The sequence below is a fragment of the Mesoplodon bidens genome (assembly GCF_964165515.1).
Source record: "Mesoplodon bidens genome assembly, contig: HAP1_SCAFFOLD_152, whole genome shotgun sequence".
In the NCBI taxonomy this organism is placed as follows: domain Eukaryota; kingdom Metazoa; phylum Chordata; class Mammalia; order Artiodactyla; family Ziphiidae; genus Mesoplodon; species Mesoplodon bidens.
Window position 1 is genome coordinate 267,742 of NW_027672569.1, and position 23,553 is coordinate 291,294.

Here is a 23,553-nt window from a genome sequence, read left to right on the forward strand (position 1 = left end):
TTCCGTGGGCACAGGCCTCTGTGGCACACTGAAGCACAATCACAGAATCGAAGGCTACTTGGTGACAACAGAATTAGAAAAGGAATCAGCTGAATCCAGAATTTAATGGGAAGGCCTGAGGTAACTGGATCCATCCATCTCCTCAACAGGCAGCCTGGCTAGTGGGCCTGACTCTTCAGTTATGCTGCCTAAGGTGCCATCTCTACTCTTGGGCAATGTGAGGATGGGCACTGCCCATGTTGGTCTCTCCTCACCTTTTCTATGCTTTCACTAGTGACCAACCCTCCTGCAGATAGACACATTTCTCTTTAGAAGTTAGTACATCATGCCAGGTTTGATTCAAGTGTGATAGGCCAGGAAGCCATTGGCCCTTACACGTCTCTGCTCAGCTCCATGATGTGCTAACCTTGGTGGCTCTCTCCTGGGGGGCTGCCTTTCAAAACACTGCTTACCACTTTTGTGAGTTCTGAGGGGAGGGGACTGCTTTGCTATGGCCCCTAAGAAATGGTGACAAACCTCACAGGACTAGGATCAGGAGGGCTGGAGTATTCAGGGAAGGCTTTACGAAGAAAGATATCTGAACTTGAGTTGGCTTTTCAGAGATTCATAGGAGCTCCACAGGCAAAGCCAAATAAAGGAATTTTAGATGGGCAAAGGCACAGACAAAAGTAGGAATGGGGGCTTCCCTGGTGGCGCAGTGTTTGGGATTCCGCCTGCCGATGCAGGGGACACGGGTTCGTGCCCCGGTCCGGGAGGATCCCACATGCCGTGGAGTGGCTGGGCCCGTGAGCCATGGCCGCTGAGCCTGTGCGTCCGGAACCTGCGCTCCGCAGCGGGAGAGGCCACAGCAGTGAGAGGCCCGCAAACCGCTAAAAAAAAATAAAAATAAAAAAAGTAGGAATGGGTATGGTGTAACTAGCGTATAGTGAGGAGCTGCTTTGGCTGGAATGGGGGGCTGCCATTACAGGAGAAAAGATAACTAAAGTAATGTGGAGTGGTAGGGTAGAATCAAGACTGTCAGCCTATTAAAATCACTCTTTTAATGTTAGCAACTGCCTGCTGGGAAAAGTAATCAACCACTATGTAACTGAACAAAAGGTAAACAGGCTAGCTCCAGGAATGGGCTACTATAAATATTTGAGGGTAGCCTGCTGCAAGATTTTACTTGCAGTGTTTTAATGGAACCTATCTACACAATTCCTAATACACCGGAGAAGAAAGCTGCTAAGTAAACCTGAGGAATTGACGAGATCACACTTGTGTCTTTTAGGCATGTCCTTTTAGCCCTCCCAGGGTGACTGATAGCTCCTTGAGTATGGAGATCCTATATCTCTCATCACTTCAGCCAAGAAGGAAAGGAATCAACGGTAGAATGAGAGTGACTGGTGAGGACCTCAAATCAGCATACTTTTTTGAGTTGAAGAAAATTTATTATCATGTCAACTCTGGCCTTCTTATAAACTTCACTTGTCAAAAGAGTCCAATAGCTTGTTATCAGGGATCCAATTCCATAGGGATCTCCTGGGAGTGAAGTTCCTTTTAAAAGTCCTGTGGGGACTTCCCTGGTGGTGCAATGGTTAAGGATCCGTCTGCCAGCACAGGGCACACAGGTTCGATCCCTGGTCTGGGGAGGTCCCACATGCCGCGGAGCAACTAAATCAGTGTGCCACAACTCCTGAGCCCGCGCGTCTAGAGCCCGTACTACACAACAAGAGATTCCACCTCAATAAGAAGCCCGTGAAACGCAATGAAGACCCAACACAGCCAAACAAACAAACAAAAAAACCACAAAAAAACATCCTGGGAATATACTTTTCAGTAAAAGAACAAAGTGTATGTCAGTCCTCATGGCTAAAGGGAAGAATGAAGTAGTAGTAGGTGGAAAGGTGGATTTGATTCTCAGTTTCTGGGTTCTGAATCTGAATTAATTATTGTCCTTACCTCAATGAGACAGAGAATTGTAACACAAATCATCACTACTACAGGTACAGATACTGCCACGATGAGTTTGTTGTTATAGCCATACCCTGGAACTTCTTTTGTGAGCTAAAAAATATATATAACAATTTTTAAAAACAAGGAGATAGAAGGGATGAAAACTGACGATTCTTAAGCCTATTCTACACGATAGCTAACTATTTTTAAACTACTATGAAACCCAATCCTTTCAGGTGAGTAGCTTCTATAAGAACAAGACAAATTTAATTTTATTAATCATATTATTAGCATTTTCTTCTACAATTTATTTACAACTTATTTATCTTGTGTTATGTCCTTTTTGCGTCTACCCTAGGAATAGTGACACACTCTCTGAATGAGCAAAGTTGGAGATCACTGTCTTAGCACGTTTCATGGCTGAAGATAAGATACTGACTAGGAGCCCGTGGTATTCCCGCTTGGGCACGTTAATGGCATGTCCTAACCTGAGTAAAAGTCCAAGTCCCATGTGTCAGGGGTTATCCTCACCTCACTTGACTCCTGCTCTTTCTGCTCACTCTGGGCTTCTGTGCTCTCACTGATATAGCTGTCAGCTTTCCACTGGTCCATATCCCATTCCGCTTTGGACACATTTACTTCTTGCTGCTTGCTGAGAAGCTTCATCAGGCCTGTTCTAGAGATGAGGTTGGCACAGGCCAGCTGCACGTGGGTGTCCGAGCAGTCTATTTTCAAAGTCTGGATAACATGAGAAATGAGCCTTTGCATGTCATTGTTGGGGATGAGGGACCAGAGCTGCTGGTTTAGCTGAGTTTCAACTTGATCACCCGGGGATGCGAGCCCTGGGAAAGTGAAGCCTGTGGGCTTAGAGGATAATTCAGTGACCATGTTGTGGTGCTCCCATTGTGTTTTGTTGGTGTGTTGAACAGCTGGCATACTGTTGTCTGCAGCAACAGTAGAATGTGCAGTGGAGACGTTCCTATGGCTAGTGTTTCCAGGGCCGGTTCCTCCTGGCAGAGTAGCGTTTCCTGTAGAAATAATTGCTTCAGAAACATTTTCTGCAGTATTGTTTTCTGAAGTAGTGTTTTCTGCAGAAGGGTCTGAAAGAGAAAATAATTCTGGAAAAGGATTTTCCTGAGAAGTCACTTCTCCTGAAGACGAAACAGCCTCTCGTGGAGGGGAATTTATGAGACTCCTCACGACAGAGAACGGAGGGCTTGCAAGCATCATTCTATCAAGTGAACTTTTCTTTCTGAACTTTCGACTCCCTTTTTTTTTCTTTTTGTGGTACGCGTGCCTCTCACTGTTGTGGCCTCTCCCGTTGCGGAGCACACGCTCCGGACGCGCAGGCTCAGCAGCCATGGCTCAAGGGCCCAGCCGCCCCACAGCATGTGGGATCTTCCCGGACCAGGACATGAACCCGTGTCTCCTGCATCGGCAGGCAGACTCCCAACCACTGTGCCACCAGGGAAGCCCCTCGACTCCTTTTAACTTTGGGTTTTCTGTGGACCTGATGAGACCTAATTTTATGGAAGATGCATTTTTTTTCCAGAATGTGAGATTAATTCAAAGTCCTTAATATTTCTAACTCTTGCCTTTGCATCTTCGGAAACATGTATAGCATTGGATAAGTCTTTTGATTTGCTTTTAACCTCAGATGGGGATTTTGGCGGGATGGAGGCACAAGGCCTGCCCTTGAAGTACGGTTTCAGGGAAGAGAAGCCTGCGGCCTTGTGTTCCTTTATGAATGAAGACTCTGCATTGGAGGACTTTCCCACCAGCTTCCTGGGCCTCTGCACCATGAGAAGCTGTTTCAGCTTTCTTAGGGATGGCCTCCTGAGCTTTCATTCTTTGGCAGTGTTCGCCACAGATGGCTGGGCATTCTGTTTCCTCCTGACGCTCTCATCTCCCACTGCTTTGAGGTGCATTTTCTGTATGCCCCTTGAGGACCTTGTTCACTCTCAGCAGCTTTTCCTCTATACTCTCCATCTTTGCTAGGCTGTCTTTCTGTGGTTGGGCAGCTTCTAATTTATTTTGAAAGATGTAGTGTGTAATCATGGCACTTAAAAGGTTGGAACGCGTACACGTGGCAGGTTTTTCTTCCTTTTTAACCTCATCAATTTTTTCTTGAGTTTCTGCATCTAACAAATTTTCCACAAAATGGAGTTCCCTCATTTGTTTTTATTAGTTGAATTGTTGGGTACAGGTTTAACAGAAGGGCTCCTTGTATTGTTTTTCAAAAGGCCCAGCGGCATATCTCCATCTTGTGTATTTGAAAAAAGAAGTTGAATGAATGGTAATAATGTTGATTCCACATCTCCTAGATTTCCCTCTGAGATATAAGGCAGTATGTAACTTAGTGCACTGATAATATCACTTTTATTATTAGAGTCCAGCTGCTCATTCATGAAGCCTGACAGGCTGACAGCACTGTTAGGTGAGGACATCCTCTCTGACGCAATAGTCCGCTCGGTGCTGTTGTTCTTCTTCTGGGCTTGTAACACCTTCATCAACGATCCTCCTGCATTCTCTATAGATGTTTCTTCATCTGTCAAAAGAGAAGGGACTGTTTTTGATCATTGAAGACTGATGGGACAGCCTTTTGTCAGTCCACAGCCAAAGAAATTAGGAATCAGTCAAAGTTTGAGTGCCACTTAGGAGAAAAAGAAACCCACACTTAAGCCTATGACTGGCAACAACAAAATGTGAGAAAGGTCTCTCTTGAAAAGGGGGCTATCTACTCAGAAAATTCTGTAGCGTGAAATATAGGAACTATATTCAGGATTACTCCACTGGTTCCCAGGGGCCAGTACTCAAGAAAAGCCAAGGCTGCAAGACAAATATTCTCCTAATCAGCTGGACTCTCTGCAGATCTACTGTGACTCCTCACATTCATATACCCCATCCTGTCCTGCCTCAGAAGCACAGGAGTGTGAGGCTTCCTCTCTCCACCTCTTCAGTGTGCTTGTGTTCTTGCTGCTATCACAGATCTCCACGACAACCACCACCGCTAACAGGTCGTCATCTGGACATGTCCTTCTCCAACTACCCACTCAGTCCATTGCTTAGTCCCTGCTTCTATATATCCCAGTCCCCATAACAGAAGGCTCTATACAGAAAAAAACACTATGTCCGCCCTGGCTCTTTGCTAAAATTTGGGCAGGGATCTCGGGTATAAGTTTAGAGATTTGCCAGATTGTATGCCCATTGGAATGTTCAACAAATCAATGGAATAATACTTGAGGCCCTAAAATGTAGACGGGAAAAAGCAACTTCTGTCAGATGGCTACTTTGCTTTCAATTCATTTTACTTCTAATATTTCCAGCTCTACTTGGGGAACCACCCAAATCTTCTGACTGTGTGAAGGTAATGTGTACCATTGTGTACTGGGCTTGTCTTCCAAAAGGATTAAAAGTATTTTTGGTGAGGGTCAAAGGAGGAGGGAAGGGTCATGAGAAAGGAGGAGCAGAGGCTAGCAGAGAGCCCCAAACTGGGGACAGGAGATCGGGGCACTAGGGTCATAGCACTTAACACCTCTGATCTTGTTTTTCCTCACCTGTAAAAGGAGATTAAAAATGCCTTTTCTGCCCACTTCTGGGGGAGAAGGGAGTAATATAATTAGTAAAAAAAAATGTTTGGGGGAGTTCCCAGGTGGTCTAGTGGTTAGGACCCGGCACTTTCCCTGCTGTGGCCCGGGTTCAATCCCTGGTGGGGGAACTAAGATCCCACCAGCTTTGTGGCCAAAGGAAAAAAAAACTGTGTTGAAAAATCAGCAATATTGTCTTTATATAAGTGGCAAAGTGTTATTATTTATGATGTGCTCTAGATCAGTGAAAGAGACCTGTATTCAAGCTACCTGGGCATGAAAGCACATTTTGGAAGTCATCAAGTTAGTGCCCAGAAATCTAATATATAGAAAAATAGTTGAAAGGCCCTGAGTGTTTTGTGGATAGAAAAACTTGCGATTCAGAGCAAGTTCAGAGCTGGACAGTCAGAGAAATAACTAGCTCTCCCATGCATTAGAAGGGCTTGGTAGCAGCTTCTGGTTATGGAACCAGAAACTCTCAGGCTCCAGATAGGACATAAAACAGCATCACTTGTACTCTTTATAAAATTGCAGAAACAAACAAAATAAACAAAAATATATTTACACCTGTCTTATAAGACAAAGGGTACTTGAGACCTAATGTATATAAAATCAGTTTACAAACTGTGATGTACTATGTGAATAAGTTCTCGTTTGCAGAGAGCACAGCATAGGATATGTGGCCATTAATGTGAATTCCCTTCCCCCTTCCATTCCTTTCTCTTGTTCCTTTATATATGCACATCAGTTACATTATGAAGCTAATAATGTAACTGAGCTATTCTTAGATTAATAATGTAACCAAGAATCTGATTTTTAGCAAGGGGGTAATTCTTAGAAATTTAGGGAGCTGGAACTCTGAATGAATGTATTAAAATAATGTAGGGCTTCCCTGATGGCACAGTGATTGAGCGTCCACCTGCCAATGCAGGGGACACGGGTTCGTGCCCCGGTCCGGGAAGATCCCACATGCTACGGAGCGGCTGGGCCCGTGAGCCATGGCCGCTGAGCCTGTGCGTCTGGAGCCTGTGCTCTGCAACGGGAGAGGCCACAACAGTGAGAGTCCCGTGTACCGCAAAAAAATAAAAAAATAAAAAAAATAAAATAATGTAATTACATCATTAGTTTTAAAATGTATAATCCTTGATTAAAAATAAAAAATTAAATTAAAAATTAAAAATGTATTATCCCGCAATTGAGACTCACCACAACGTGTGACGTCCCTCAGGCGTTCACTGTCACAACGCAGCTTGACTGTCTCACAGACAACCTCAATAGTATTTTTAAATTGGCAGAGGCAGCAGGCCCTATGGCTGGGTAAGATCCTATAAATGGAAACACAGGTAATTAAATTCGTGGTAAAAGAGTTACCTGAGTAGGTAGAAGAGGTAGGCCAAGGTCACCACAGACCAGTGCAAAAAGGAGTTCTTGGGGCATATGGACTATAGAACTGGATAGGGGCCGGTTGGCCAATTGCTGCCCTTGACTGTTGGAAATAAATATAGAGGAGGAGAGAGGTGCCCAACAGAAGGATTTGGATGGCAGTAGGTATGATATGCCTAGAAAAATGGGAATAGGGATTAGAATTGGGTGACATTGATCTGTAGTTTAATTCAGAAGTATCTCCTTCCAACCTGAAAGCCTCACTTTGGGTTGAGAGTACACAGGAAGAAGGCAGACTTCTAAGAAGAGTGTGAATAAGACTGCACATTCTGGAGTCACTTTCTCAGTTCCTATTTGTGAGGAGTAATATATTAGAAATTATTCTAGTAATAAAAAAGAATCATGTGCCTAAACAATAACAGAGATCGCATTGACCAAATCTGAACAAAAGGAACATTCCAAAGAATAACATTATCATTATAATAAGGTATAACATAGTTAATTGAAAAAAAAGAATGTGAGTTCATAATGATACTCCAAATGAAAAGTGGGGGAGCTCTTCTTTATAGAATAATGTCAGCTAATAAATGCAAAAGGAAGGATAGAATTAGGAAAGTGTTATTTTGCAACTATCAATGTAATAATCGATTCAGACAAGGATTATCATTGATGCACAGTTGGGTGAAGAGTTGTTTGAAAGTAGGATCTTCACTGATCCCAAGGATCACCCCACATATTTTTTATCAATTGCCAAGGGGAAAAATAACTTTACAATGGAGAGATATGGAATAGACCACCTTAATCAAGTGATCAAACTTAGCACTGGGCCACCTGAAGTGATGATGTATGAAGAATACATCACCTATATAGTATTCTTCCCCAAAATGTTTACTTTGAATCTAATGAGGAAACAGACAAATACAGATTGTGGGGCAATTTACAAGACAACTGGCTTAGACTCTTCAAAAAAGCCAATGTCATAAAAGACCAAAAAATATAGTAGGGAAAAATTCTAGATTAATGGAAACACAGACATGACATGCAATGCCTAATCTTTAATTGGATCCTGTATCAAAACAAAACAGACTTAAAGAATGTTATTGGCTTCTGGCCAAGATGAAGTACAAGGGCCAACTTAACCTCCCACCTGAAACAAGGAAAAAATCAGATGGAACATATGAAACAACAGTTTTCAAGAAACTGAACCTCAGGCAATAAATTTCAGTGATTCCCGAGGAGATGGGAAATAAATGAAGTGATCCCTATAATTGCCCTTACTTCTCTGAGAGAGTATCCATGTCATGGTACAGGGAAGAGAAGTCCAGACAGAGACTAGTGGGCTCCCTGACAGACAAAATGGAGATAAGAGTCTGGGAAAACCAAGGTAACTAGAGTTCACAAAGCAGAGTATCAGAGAGAAAAGAAGTGCACAGACAAAGAACTCTGGAGATATGCAGAGGGATCTCTTGAGAATTCAACAAAGTATTGGTCAGTATATTTGTGTGAGGAATAACTTGATGCCAGGAGAAGAACCACATGAAAGGATTAATAAGAAGAATAACTGGATATCACACAGGGTTGTAGGAATAGTACCTGTTCCTACAAGTCAGACTGGAAAACCTCATGATACTCAGAAAGGACTTGTCTCAGTAGTTGCAAACAATGAGCTCCAGACTAAAGGCTACTTGGACTCCTACCCAATGAACCTTAAAAGCTAGACCTAAAAGAATACAATTGTTTTGAGTAACCTAATTTCACCCAAAACAAAGCCCAGGCATTTTACAGGAATATAAATATACATAGCACACAATAAACTAAAACTCACAATATCTGGGATCATATGAAAAATTGCATGCAAGCATGCAAAGAAGTAGGACAATATGACCCATACTGAGGAGAAAAGGCAATCAATCAACAATAACCCATAATCTATACAGATGTTAGAATTGGCAGAAAAGAACTTTTAAAAAGTTATTATACATGAAGAAAAGTTATTATAACTGTTATTTCATATGTTGAAAAACCCAGACTAAACACTGAAAATGTTAAGTACAGGCATGGAAAATGTAAAACAGACCTAAATTGAGCTTCTAGAGATTAAAAACAATGTCTAAATGAAAAAGATATTGCAGGAGGTTAACGGCTAATTAGACACGGCAGAAGGTCAGTGAACATTAAGGCATAGCAACAGAAACTATCCAAAATGAAACAAAAGGAGTAACAAAACAACAACAAAATGAATAGAGCCTCAGTGACTTGTGCAATAACTTCAAGTGGCATAATACATGTGTACTTAGAGTCCATGAAGGAGAGGAGAAATATAAAAATTTGAAGAAATAATAGCCAAAATTTTTCCAAATTGGTAAACACTATAAACCCACAAAGTCAAGAAGATCAATGAACTTTAAGCAGAAGAAACATGGACAAAACTACACCAAGGCACAGAAAATAATCGAATTGCTCAAAACCAGCAATAAAGAGAAGAATTTAAAAGGAGCCAGAGGAAAAAATTATACACTACCTACAGAGGAACAAAGATAACAATGACAGCAGAATTCTTGCTTGAACAATCGTAAATGAGAACTCAGTGGAATAACATCTTTAAAGTAGGGAATTGAATTCTATCAAGCTATAATTTTATACCCAGATCTGTCAAAACAAAAGCAAAATAAAGACTATCTCAGACATACAGAAGCTGAAAGAATTCATTACTAGTAGACTTTCACAATAAGAAATGTTAAAAGAAGTATTTTTAAGCAGAAGGAAAAGGACACCGGATTAGGAATATGGATCTATATAAAAGGTTAAGAATACTGGATACATACAACAATGAAGACCCAATTCAACCAAAAATAAATAAACAAATTAAGAAAAGAAGGGAAAAAGCATATAATCATTGCAATAGATGCAGGAAAAGAATGAAAACATCTAACATACATTCCTGATTAAAGAAAAAAAAACAGCCCTCAGTAGACTAGGAATGGAAGGAGACTTCCTCAACTTGATAAATGACTTCTACAAAAAACCTAACATCATACTTAATGGTGAAGGACAAAGTACTTTCTCACCAGGATCAGGAACAAGGCAAGGATATCTGCTCTCATTGCTTCTATTTGACATTGCACTGAAGGTTCTAGCCAGTGCAATAGGGCAACAAAAAGAAAAGACATATTCAGAATGGAAAGGAAGAAGTAAAACTATCTTTATTTGCAGATAACATGATTATGTAGAAAACCTGATAGAAGCTACGAAAATGCTACTGCAACTAATAAATGAGTTTATCAAGTTTGCAGGGTACAAGATCAACATACAAAAAGATGAATTTGTCTCAACAAACAATCAGAGATCAAAGTTTTAAAATGCTACTTATAAAAGAGTCAAATATATAAAATACTTAGAATAAATCTGACAAAAGACTTGCACACTGAAAACTGTAAAATATTGTCAGGGGAAATTAAGAAAGACCTAAATAAATGGAGAGATATAAAGTATTCATGGATCAGAAGATTCAATATTGTTGAGACATCAGTTCTCCCCAAATCGATTTATACATCAAAACCCCAGTAGGCTTTTCTATAGACATTGACAAGCTAATTCTAAAATTCATATGGAAATAAAATTTAGAATAACTAAAACAACTTTGAGAAAGAACAAAGTTGAAGAACTAACAGTAACTGATTTCAAGGATTATGAAGCTACACCTTCAAGGCATTGTGATAGTAGTGTAAAGATAGGCAAAAAGACCAAAGGAACAGAATACAAAGTTCTGAAGTACAGAGATGTGGAGAACTGACTTTCAGGTTCAAAGGCATTTCAGTGGAGAAATGATAGTCTTTTCAACAAATGATGCTGGAACAACTGAATATCCAGGTGCAAAAAGAAAAAAAAAAGAACTTCCATCTAAACCATATACAGAAATGAACTCAAATTGGTTCAAAGATCTAAATGTAAAACATAAAACTATAAAACGTCTAGAACAAAACAGGTGAAAAATTTTATGACCTTGAGTTCGGCAAGATTTCTTAGATACAACACCAAAAGCATAATGCATAAAAGAAAAAAGTAGATAAATTAGACACCATCGAAATTAAGAATTTCTGCCCTGCAAAAGACACTCCTGAGAGAACGAAAAGATGAGTCACAGAATGGGAGAAAATACTTAGCAACTTACATATTGGATAAAGGACTAATTTCCAGAATATATAAAGAACTCTCAAAACTCCAGAAAAATATACATAAACGATTCAAAGATATACAGATGGAAAATAAGCATATGAAAAGATGTTTGACATGATTAATCATTAGGGATGCTACAGTGAGATACAACTACACACCTATTAAACTATCTAAACTTAAAAATACTGAGCATAGCAAATGTTGGCCGCAACGTGAAGAAAATGCAGCTCTCATACACTGCTGGTAGAGATGTAAAATGATCAAACCACTAGGGAAAATAGGTATTTCTTAAAAACTTAAACATACACTTACCAATGATGCAGCCATTCTACAGGCAGGCATTTACCCAGGAGAAATGGAAGTATACATCCATACAAGACTTGTACACAAATATTCATAGCAACTTTATCTGTAATAGACAAAGACTGAAACAACTCAAATGTCCATCAATGGTCAATACATAAATGGTGGTACATCCATATAAAGGAATGCTATTCAGCAATAAACAGAAATGAATTACTGATATATACAACAATATGGATGAAGATTAAAATAATCATGCTGAGTTAGAAGCCAGTTAGAAAAAAGTATACACTGTATGATTCCATTTACATAAAATTCTAGAAAATGCAAACAGAAAGCAGATCAATGGTTGCATGGCGATTGGGAAGTGCAAGGAACGATGGGAAGGAAGAATTACAAAGAGACATTAAGAAACTTTCTGAGGTGATGGACATTTTGATTTCCGTGATGTCTTCATGGTGTGTATGTATGTGTGTGTGTGAACACAGATTATTGCATGTCAATTATACCTCAAAATGCTGTTAAAAGAAATGATATTAATAAGAGAGACAATTGGGGAAATTTGAATAGCAACACTTTATTAGGTAATATTATTGTGTAGGAATTTAATTTCTTCAATACTGTGTATTAACAGTATCATCGTCACACAGGGAAATAATTTTTAATATCCAGAGAGGAGGGCATCTAGCTGACAAGAGAGGGATCGCAATTGTGGCAGATGCTGTGGGACGCTGAGGAAGATGAGGCTAGAGCAGTGACCAATGCGTGACGGCACGGTGAAGACAGTCATTTGTCAGGTGACCTGACAAAGACGGTTGGAACAGACTGCTAAATGCAGGGCCGTTTCTGCATACTAATCTCACGCAATCCCCTCAACTAGCCTTGGCGTAACAGAAAGTTTCTATTAGCTTGCCATATTGGAGGGGGGATGGCACAATTTAAGGTGCAGTAAGTTGTGTAATAAACTGTCACAATAGGGTCCTACAGAAATAGTTTTTTAAACTGCAAAAAATAAAGCTTGACCCTTCCCTCACAACATATATGAAAATTAACTCAAAATGAATCATAGACCTAAATGTAGATATACAACATCTGGAAGAAAACGTAGGAGAAAATCTTTGTGATTTGGGGTTAGACAGTGGGGTCTCAGAGAAAGATTTCTTAGATTAAGACACAAAAAAAGCAGAAACCATCTAAGAAAAATTGCTAAGGGACTCCCCTGGTGGTTAAGACACCGAGTTACCAATGCTGGGGGCCCGGGTTCGATCCCTGGTCAGGGAACTAGGTCCCACATGCATGCCTCAACTATGAGTTTGCATGCCACATCTAAGAAGCCCATGAGCCGCAACTAAGGGGCCCATCTGCCACAACTAAGACCCAGCACAACCAAATAAATAAATTAAATAAATATGAAAAATTAAGAAAAATTGCTAAATTAGAGTTCATCAAAAATTTAACACTTCTAATTTTCAGAGACACTTTAATATAATGAAGGTAAGTCACAATCTGGGAGAAGATATTTACTAAACACATATCTGAGAGCAAGGACTTTTTCCATTGCTTTTTATATAAAGCACTCTTAAATCTCAATATAAATATCCAACTAAAAATGGATTTGAACAGACACTTCATTTAAAAAGATATTTGCACGTGAATAGACACTCAACATCATCAGCTATTACCGAAATGCACAATGTGGCAAAAACCACGAGATTCAACTACACACCTACTAGAAAGGCTAAAATGTTTTTTAAAAAACAAATATAAGGATCAGGTGAAGATGTAGAGCATCTGCAACTCTCATAGACTGCTTGTGGGAAAGCAACATGGCACAGGCACTTTAGAAAACAGTTCAGCAGTTTCTTAAAAAGTTCAATAGGCACTTAGCATATGATGAAGCAATCCCACCCTGAGGTATTTTACCCCAAAGAAATGAAAACATATGCTCACACAAGACATATGTTCACACACACATGTGAGGGTTTTCAGAGGCTTTGTTCATGACAGCCAAAAAACTAGAAGAAACTCAAATGTTCATCAAACGATGAATGCGTAAACAAACTGTGTATCCACACAACTAGAATACTGCTCAGCGCTCAAAAGGAATGAGCTACTACTGACAGGTGCAACAAAACAGATGAATCTCCAAAGAGACTGGCTAAGTGAAAGAAGCCAAAAACAAAAAGCTACATACCACATGATTTCATTTATCAAATATTCTGGAAAAGGCAACATTATATGGACAAAAATCAGATTGGTGGTTGCCAGGGGCTGGTAGTGACAGGAGGATGGATTGACTACAGAGGGACAGGAGGGGTCTTTTGGGAGTGCAGAAGTTTTCTTTACCTCAAATGTGGTGGTGGCTATAGAACTATACGTTTGTCAAAACACATCACACTGTATATTTGAAAAGAGTGAATTTTGTTAAATGAAAATTATACATAAATAAACCTGACTTAAGAATATAATCAAACAAACCTAAAAATACATTTGAGTGAAAATCAATGTAAGAAAAATCAACTTACAGTGTTTCCAATTCAAGGGTCATCATGAGGATGCTTTCAATTGCTGTAAGTGACACTTGTGCTGTTCCCATGTCTCTGAAGGAGAAGCCCAAACATGCATGATATAAAACCCAAAGACAAAATTTCTAAACTGAAAAAGATACTTAACATGTGATTACTTCCACTTTGGCTTCTTACTTGCCATAGATGATAATTCCAAAGAGCTCTTTTTGAAGAAATTTAAATTTGCATCATCAAATTAATGACCTTGGTGCTGAACAGTACAATCATTTTCTATTATCCTCACTTCTCATTTTCAATTGCATCTACCTCTTTTGATCACTCTTTTTAAAAAGAATAATGTACCCCTTATTCCTTTTTGCTTTCTTGGATAAATACTATTCCTATATGCATCTTCATGTTCCCTATCTATATGTGTTCTTCGACACTGTTCTCATCCTCTGCTGGCTCTCTGACCCATATATATTCTTTCTTAATCCTTTTCTTTGCCAGTAACTCTTATTTTCAATAACCCAGTTAAAATCCAAAATATGACTGTTTAGCCAAAGTACTCAATTTTTGACGAAAGTAAAAAGGAGCAGAAATTATCTCATGAGCCATGAAACTGTTACAATACTTACAAATATTTTAATGCTGGCACTTTAAAAAGACAAGAATCTTCAACTGTCGGCAAAGGATTACGATTGAGAATTCTGAAAAATGGAATGGAATTAAAATTATCTGCATTTTCAATTACTTCCATGAAAGTTTATAGTCATTTTTTTGGTAAGGAACTTGAAGGTTAAAAAAATCATTTTCTGTCTTTACCTACAAATCACCCTTAGAATCTGTAAAACACTCTTTCACTGGGAGCTACCCAGGTCTCTAGATGATAAAGTGGAGAAGAGAAACAAACAAACAAACAATAAAATAGAAAAAAAAGTGGCTAGCAAAGAAAAAATATGCCAGAGTACTTTTCACGTTATAAACCCTCGAAGTGACTATGCTGGTAGGAAGCCCTTGCTCTGTAAAAATGTACTATTTCTAGTGTCCTCCATAATTCAAGGTGTTTTTCTTTCATCTCTACAAATTTTGAAAAAATTCATGATTTAAACTACCCAGCTAAAGACAAAAATAAGGCTAATTCCTTGGTTCTGGAGCCAAAGAAGAGAGAAATCCAAGAGGAACTGGTGAAAGCCATACTCCCATCACATAGTCCCGTGTGTATTCTTGTGCCATAGCCTTTGTTACTGTGTACGTAATCAACTGTTTACTTGTCACTCTCCTAGATTGTCAGCAACTTGAGAGCAGGGACCACACTTTATTGTCATTATTATTCCTGTGCCTGACATAGTGCCTAATATTTACTAGGCATTTAATAAATGTTTGCTGAATAAATAAATAACATTTTGTTTATATATCAATAAAATAAACAAATTAATTTTGGGGAACAAAATTTTATTCCAAAATGTTGGAAGAGATTTTCTTCATAGTTCTTTCTTTCTTTATTTTTTTCCCCCTTAGTTCTTTAAAACAAATAAGGGGGAAAAACCTGAAAAGAAACAGGAAGAAAGAAAAGAATATCTGACTTTAGGTTAACTCTACTCAAGAATTATTAGTGTACTTTTGCAGAATATTATAAAGATAATTATCAAAACTAATATCTTTTGAGTTGCCATGCATATGTGATCAGCATTTAACATTTCATCTTCACAGTAACCTTATGTGACATATATATTACAGAATTGTACAAATGAGGAAACTGTGGCACAGAGAAGTTACATAACTTGTCTTAAGTCATCAAGCTCGTAAGAAGCAGAGCTGGAATTTGAACTCAGTTCTGACTCTAAAGCCTGTGTTTAACCTGAATGAAAAAAAGGGGGAGGGGTTTAAAACATCTGTTACTTTAATTTTTTAAAAAAAATTATTTATTTATTTATTTATTTATGGCTGTGTTGACTCTTCGTTTCTGTGCGAGGGCTTTCTCTAGTTGCGGCAAGTGGGGGCCCCTCCTCATCGCGGTGCGCAGGCCTCTGACTATCGCTGCCTTTCTTGTTGCGGAGCACAGGCTCCAAACGCGCAGGCTCAGTAATTGTGGCTCACGGGGCTAGTTGCTCCGCGGCATGTGGGATCTTCCCAGACCAGGGCTCGAACCCGTGTCCCCTGCATTGGCAGGCAGATTCTCAACCACTGCCCCACCAGGGAAGCACCTAACCTTAATTTTGACAGCACTAAATATAGAAATACCTTTTCAAACTTCATCTACCCATCTGGGAAAGCCTCTATGTGAATTATATTTTCTTTCTTTCTTTCTTTATTTCTCTTTTTATTTATTTTTTCCTTAATCATCTCTCGTGATAAATATTTAATTAGCCTATGGCCATTGAGACTTTATAGATTTTTTTAAAAAATTGCAGGAAAATCAGTAAAAATGATGGAGGAAGGATATCTGAAAATTCATCCCTGCACAGAAGCAACAATAACAACAACAACAAAACTGGCAAAAATGGTCAGAATCAACTTCTTCTGAACTCTGGAAATTTAACCAACATGCTGGCAGTCAATGGGGGAGCTATTTATTCAAGGAAAACAAATTAATTTCTGTAAGAACAATGAGATCTGTGTTGCTTTAACTTGCCCTTGACCTTTGGTCTCCATGCCAGTGGTAGCGTTGAAAAACAGCCCACATCCCTGGTACCAGAATGAGCAGCATAGACTGGGAGGTCCTTCAAAGCCTCATTCCCAAAGAACTCTCATTGTTTTACATGTCTGGTGGTCCCCTGGAAGACCTCACACTTGAAAGTCTTGCCTTTGACCTGACTGAGGGCTGTCTAGTGAGAAAAGCCTCTGCTCAGGTGGCATTTCTGGAAAACATTTTCAAGCAAATATTTTAACATGGCGGTGGCATGAGGCAATGGATAACAGTTTGGGGCAAAAAACAACCCAACCGCAAAGCTTTAAAAGAAAAGCTGAGGAATGAGATGTCCACAGAGACTTTGAAATGTTCCAATGTATTCCTGGGAAACTGGAAGACCATAAGACATATTCCTGGGCATCTAGGAAAATAACTGTTAGCATTAATATATGAGTTCAGCAAGGTTGTAGGATATAAGATCAATATTATTTCTACACACCAACAATGAGTAATCGAAAAATAGAATTTAGAAAACAATTCCATGTGTAACAGCATCAAAACAAATATAATACTTAGGGGAATATTTTACCAAGTAAGTGCAAGATTCACACTGAAAAGTACAAAACTGTTGAAAGAAATTGAAGAAGATCTAAATAAATATAAAGACATGCTGGATTCATGGACTGGAAGATAATCTTATTAAAATTTCACTACTTCCCAAATCGACCTATGGTTCCATTGCAATTCCTATCAGAATCCCAGCTGACTTCTTTCCAGAAATTGCCGAGCTGTTTCTAAAATTCATATGGCAATTCAAGGAAACAGAATAACCGAAACAATACTGGTAAAGAACAAAGTGGGAGGACTCACACATCCTGGTTTCAAAACTCAGTTCAAAGCTACTGCAATCACAGTGTGGTACTGGAATAAGAACAGACATGGAAATCAATGGAACAGAAATGACAATGTAGAAATAAACCCTCATATTTATGGTCTATTGATTTTCAACAAGGGTGCCAAAACAATTCAATGTGGAAAGAACAGTCTTTTCAAATGATGCTGGGACAACTGTACATCCACACACAAAATAATGAAGCTGAACTCCTACACTTCACACCGTATATGAAAATTAACTCCAAATGGATCAAATATCCAAATGTAAGAGCTAAGGCTATAAAACTCTTAGAAGAAAACACAGGAGTAAATCTTTATGACCTTGCTTTAGACAACAGTTTCTTAGATATTATACCAGAAGCACAAACAACCAAAGGAAAAATAGATGAATTGGATTTTATAAAAACTAAAAAGTTTGTGCTTCAAAGGACACTATCAAGAAAGTGAATAAACATATGGAATGGGAGAAAATACTACAGGTGGGAAGAATAAGATGCAGTTGGGAGAAGAAAAGTATAGTAGTTGCTAGGTGTGACAATCTCAAAATTTTGAACTATTACAAATGAAACAGCCACCCTGAATCACCCCAAAGGGCAGACCCAAGTTATTTTTGCTTTTAGTGTTTATGCCTTTCTAAATCTGAGAAGCTGCCAGGATTCTAGTACATAGCAAAAAGTGAGGACAACACCCTCAAGTGTGTAAGCTTTTGTGTGTACATAGCTATGTAAAGGAAACCAATGCTAGCTGACTGGGGGAGCATTAGGGCGGCTCTGTGACTGCAGCTCAATTTGCCTTCATAGTGTGGCCACACCTCCCACACTGATATTCTCAACAATGGGGTAAATAATTCAATAGGGATAAGGCTTTGATTTTCCTCTTATTCTCTCTTCGTGCTTATGTTCTTGGTACAATATTGATATACCACGGACAAGCCAGCATGTGAATGTGCTCTGTCTGGTTAAGTTATATAGCCTTTCTACATTGTAGAGTCCTTCAGTTTCTAAAATCATGGAGCTTGTATTGTTAGATCCAATGAAGTGACTAAAGGAATTTTTAAAAATAAGCCATCAGTCTGGACCTGCATAGGTGAATGAAGGGGAAACACTTTACAGTCAGAAAAAAAAAAGCATACTTAACATTTAGGATTATCAACCACTGCCGGTTTTCCATAGTATATTTCATTCCTGATTTTATCTGAAAGAGATATGATTACTACCACCATTCAAAAAGTGGTACTTTATTAATTAATAAGCTCTTGGCTCATCTTTGAGGTAGATTTCGGATTTAAAATAGACTACCACACTGCTAACTACTTCACCTGATATTTCTCAATAACACAGAGGCTTCATTCAAGAAACCTACTGACTTATAATTACCTGACACCTGGTGATGAATCAAGGTTTTGTGGGGCCTGAACCTCATCTACTTTGGGAAATCCTATCTAATAAAAACATGCAAAGTTATAAATAGAAAAATCGCTAGGACCCCTCTCAAGACCTTGGAAGGGACCTATGCAAGTGAGGAGCCCTGAAGCCTAAGGTTCACTGAATTCATGATAAATCCACCTCAGCTGGGGCCCTTTTCCAAACTTATTTAATGCAGGCAACTTATAAACACCCCAGTAATATGTCATTATAGGTAGTAAAATGATTTAACTCCAGGGTGGCATCTTCCCTTGGTGGCTTGCCTTTGGTAAGAGATGCAATAAAGTTTATATCTCACCATGGCAAATGTTTCCTGAAGCAAATTAGCTTTGTCTATTAGAAAGACTTAGTCCAAAACAAAGACTTACTATACTGTGACAATCTTTTGAAAGTAACTGTGAATGAGTTTTCGGAGTACAGTACTAATTTATTTACAACACCAGGTAGTTCTGATTCTTTCACTACCTTTTTCTGTCATTTAAGAGGAGCACAAATTCCAAAGGAACAACTTGGTGCCTCTTCCATTACAAATCTTTTCTAACCTACCACCCATTTTCTACTTCATCACCCCCTCCCTCACCTTGTTACCCTGCTGCATAGATGCTAGAATGGCTCTCATATATGTTTTCCCATCGACATCCATATTTCTCCTTCCAGTATGAAAGCTTCTTGGGGACAAAGTCTCTGTCCTATGAGTCTTTGTATCCCCAGCACTTAGTACAGTGCTGACAGACAGTGGGCATGGCACTCAGTGAATGTTTTGGAATGAATTCATTAATTTTTAAACTGTGATTTATTTATTTCCACAATGTATTTTCCTGTGTTGCCTACATAACTATAGTGAAACTCTAATTCTTATAAGGAACTCTTAGTGTTATAGGATGTTTAGGAAAGGTGGTGAGTTTAAGACGTTGTACTGACGCTACTAAAACCTCCTGGTGAAGGGACCTCACGAGCCTGCTCTCCGGTGTGCTAACAAAAGAAAAACCGACCCTTGGTGCTCTCTCCCCAAGGTATGCATCAGCAAACTAACAAGGGAAAGGAAGGAGGCCGCTAAAGATAGGCATCTGCAGGAATTGTTAATCCAGCTCCAGACACAGCCTCAATGCCTTCATTAACCCAAAATGTATGAACTGTGTGAAACTGGATTTCTGAACCACAAGACAGGTAAGAGAGTCTTTTCCAAAGCCAGGTGTAGAAGAGCTCTTTACCTTGAGTCTAAAATCGCCTTCAGGCCGTTGAACGTACCCACTATCATTTCCTTGTGTCATGAGAAATCAGAGAAGTTTTGAGTTGAAGGGGTGTAAAACCCACACTTCTTATTGAAGAGTAGTCAGCAAAGAAAATATATTGAATTAGGCCACAGCAAAGTATTTTCTTTATATTTTTCACACTACAGCTGAACACAAACAACATCTTTTTCCATACCTCAAAGGTTCCTACTGGCCACAGATAATTCACTTCAGCAATATATGCTTTTTTGAAAAATAATATTCTGGGTGGCTGGGGAGAGCCCTGTGGTGGGTGTTCAGGAATTCTTTCTGCTTTACCATTTAAAAGAGCTAATAATGGTTGGGGAAGCACCCACACTTTTGCTCCCTGAAGCATACCCTGCTAAACTTAGTTCTCTGCAGCTCTGTGTTGCATACATTTTAAGAAGTTAGGAACTTTGCACATGAGCAGGAATCAAAGTGAAATTCAAAAGTGGAACTTCCTGGACCATTCGCATATTGGAGAGGCATCAGTGGGATTCCATGACAATGCTAATCTTGAGTGTTTTTGTTTGGTGCCTTTTATTGACCGTGCCAAAGATCAGTACTATGGAAAGCAGAGCCTTTCAAATATATGAGTTAAACAAGTCTCTTGGCCTCTTTGTACCTTAGTTTCCTCATTTGAAAAAAAAATAAATGGCTCTCAAGACATACTTTCCAGAATTCATACTCGGCTTACTTACACCCAGCTAACCAATAACTGCATGATTGTTTTTACACACAGTTGTTTACATGTATTCATCTTCTATTTCACTTACAACTTGTGTAAAAACTGCATTCCATGCCAGGCCTGAAACGTCCCAAAGCTCAGTTCTGGGAGTAAATTGCAACCAAGATTTCTACAAAAAAAAGACACGAGCAAAAGAATTAGAAACATAGATATTCTTTCAGAACATTTATCCTTTGGCAATAATTCTAATTTATATATGATGAAACATAACATCACTACTCCCTCCATACACTAAAGAAATCTCACTGTGGGAGATATTATGATTTATACTTTCATGATTATACATGTGCTGCATTAGATACCAAATACTAAATGCTCATTAAATACTTGTGTTAAGTGATCTTTATTTCTCTAGCTAGGCAGCACTATTGACACTTTGGGCTGGATAATTCTTTGCTGTGGGAGGCTCTCCTGTACACTGTTGGATGTTTAGTAGCATCTCTGGTCTCTGTCCACTAGATGCCAGTAGCATATACAGTTCTGACAAGCAAAACTGTCTCCAGACACTACCAAATGTCACCTGTGTGCACAATCACCCTGGGTGAGAACCACTGCTCTTGATACTGGCTGATGTTGGATGCTCAGCATGGTCCTGCTCTGTGCTGGATCTGTCACCTCGGGATACAATGGAGACTGAGCTACAACTTCCGTAAGGAGCTCTGGAGGCCGAGATGGGGGCTTCTGCTGGACTGGAGAACGTTCAACCTCTTTAGTGACCTGTGGATTTATGGGAAGTGCCAGAGCCAGAGATTTAACAGTGACATTGTACAAGTGTGACTGCTGAGCTTCATTTACCCCATGATGAACACGTGGTCAAACTACAACCTCCTTAAGTGTCTCCAAAGGCCGGGCGAGGGCCTCCTGAGGACTGGAAGTTTCTAGTTCCTCAGGGGCCTCTGAAGGCTGAGATGGAGCCCCCTGCGGAAGTGGAGGTGGTTCTACCTCTTCAGTGGGCTCTGCATGCTGAGCCTGGGCCTCTGCCTGGGGTGAAAAAGATTCAACGTCCTCAGGGGTCTGTGGATGCTGAGCAGGGGCCTCTTGATGAGGTAAAGATTCAGCCTCCTCAGTGAGCTCTGGATGACGAGTTTGGGCCTCCTGCTGGGATGCAGACATTTCAGCTTCCTCAGGGGACTCTGGAGGTTCATCTGGGCTCCCCAGAAAATCCCTAGGTATGCTCTCCTCAGGATAAAAGGCATCCATACTGGGATGTAAATAATCACCCTGCAACTGTTGTTCTAGATCCTGAGTGTTTTTTTTCAAATTGGCCTATAGTTCCAACAACAACTTTGGCAAGCTGTCGATGCTGAACTAGATCTTTCTTCAGGTTTGGGGGTGAAACAATAAAGCTCATTGGTTTTGAGCTCTTACTACCTAGAGGTGGAACAAGTATTTCAAATGATTAGTGACCTTCAGCCTGATCTAGACCTATGTGTTTAGTCTTACTTTTGTGTCGAGGAGGCAGAACCAAGGGCTGATTCTGATCCCACTCTAGCACTGGAACCGCCTCTGGGAGCTTTTGATGTTGGATTTGCTCGTTATTCAGATACTGATGTGGAACAGCAAACTGATCTGGCCCTGTAGGGAGCTCTCCAACGGAACCCATGTCCGGGTATGGAGCCTCAGTCTCAGTCAACTCCTGATGAGGTGGGGCCAACATCTGGACTGGAGACGAGGACGTCAAGTAATTAAAGCCCCCGCCTTCTGCCAGGGGTGTAAGGGCATTGGGCATTTTGGTAGGGCTGTGTCAGGCGTATGAAGACCAAGACTCGGTGAGCCGCGGGGGGTAGGGGGTCACCTGGATGGGGCCCAGGGCCCACTCCAGAGGCTGAACTGCCTGGACTAGAAGCCACAGTCGTTGCCATGTGAGGAGGAGCCGTGGGGCGCAGCAGGGACACAGAGGCACAGCCAGGACATAACATACGGCCGCTCCCAGGCACAGTGACCCAGGCCAGTGAGGAGCCAGAGCCACATCGTCCTTCAGAGCCGAACTGAACCGTTATGCCAGCGCTGCAACGCGAGGGCTCACCGTTAGCAACCGTTAGCAACCACGTGTCCCTCCCCCACCTAATGTCCCACCCGTTATTTATGACATCTGTAGTTACTCCACCTTTATTAGGCTCCTGCGGAGATCCAATGCACACCACCAGAGTGAGCCTTTTTCCCAGAGTCCCCAGGGCACAAGCCACCCTTCCCCTTGCAAAGGTGACAATTACCTCCTTCCGGGCCCCCTTCCCAACCCCGCCCTGCCCTCCCAGGGCCCAAACAATGAGGCGGGATTTGGGCTGCAGACCCCAGTGGCCACAACCTCCAGCAGCCCAGGGGTGGAGGGGAGTTGGGAAGGATGCAGAGCTTCCCGAGGAAACCACAGGATGTGGCATTCTGGGAAATTCAAAAGTGCTAGTCCAGTTCTGGCAATCTGAACTCTTCCTCCTCGAAGCTGAAGTCTGAGAGACATTCTTCCTCCCTTTGGCTACAGGGCTGACAAGAAAAGTAGCTGACCTGCAAAGTGAGCACCAGTCAGGGTGGCGGGAGGGGAACACACCTTACAATTATTCTAAAATGTTGCCATTTCCTCCAAACTCTCAGTATTCACGTCTCATTATCAATTCACCACTCTGTTATCAGAGGTTACCACTGAATCAGTGATGACTCCAGAACATCTATAGGAGGGGTTTGGGGCAGGTGAGCAATTCATCCTGGGAAAGAGTGTC

General features: G+C 40.3%; 2 protein-coding genes across 4 annotated transcripts in view; both read right to left on the reverse strand.

Annotated features, from left to right (window-relative positions):
• Positions 1 to 1,855: 1,855 nt before the first annotated feature.
• On the reverse strand, positions 1,856 to 22,042 carry LOC308609989 (leucine-rich repeat-containing protein 37A3-like; the record flags this gene model as incomplete). The annotated part of the gene is made up of 9 exons (XM_081259258.1): positions 1,856 to 2,046; positions 2,467 to 2,777; positions 4,127 to 4,483; positions 6,729 to 6,847; positions 13,910 to 13,984; positions 14,530 to 14,601; positions 20,871 to 20,951; positions 21,363 to 21,559; positions 21,668 to 22,042. 9 exons carry the CDS (start codon positions 22,040 to 22,042, stop codon positions 1,900 to 1,902), a joined length of 1,734 nt encoding a protein of 577 aa, XP_081115384.1. The 3' UTR covers positions 1,856 to 1,899.
• Positions 22,043 to 23,130: 1,088 nt separating this feature from the next.
• Positions 23,131 to 23,553, reverse strand: part of LOC308610005 (RAD52 motif-containing protein 1-like) — a 110,816-nt gene continuing 110,393 nt past the window's right edge. For all 3 annotated transcript variants that reach the window (XM_081259274.1, XM_081259275.1, XM_081259273.1), the window contains one exon: positions 23,131 to 23,341. In XM_081259274.1, the coding sequence (XP_081115400.1) occupies positions 23,240 to 23,341 (102 nt within the window). In that variant the 3' untranslated portion in view covers positions 23,131 to 23,239. The remainder of the gene's footprint in view (positions 23,342 to 23,553) is intronic.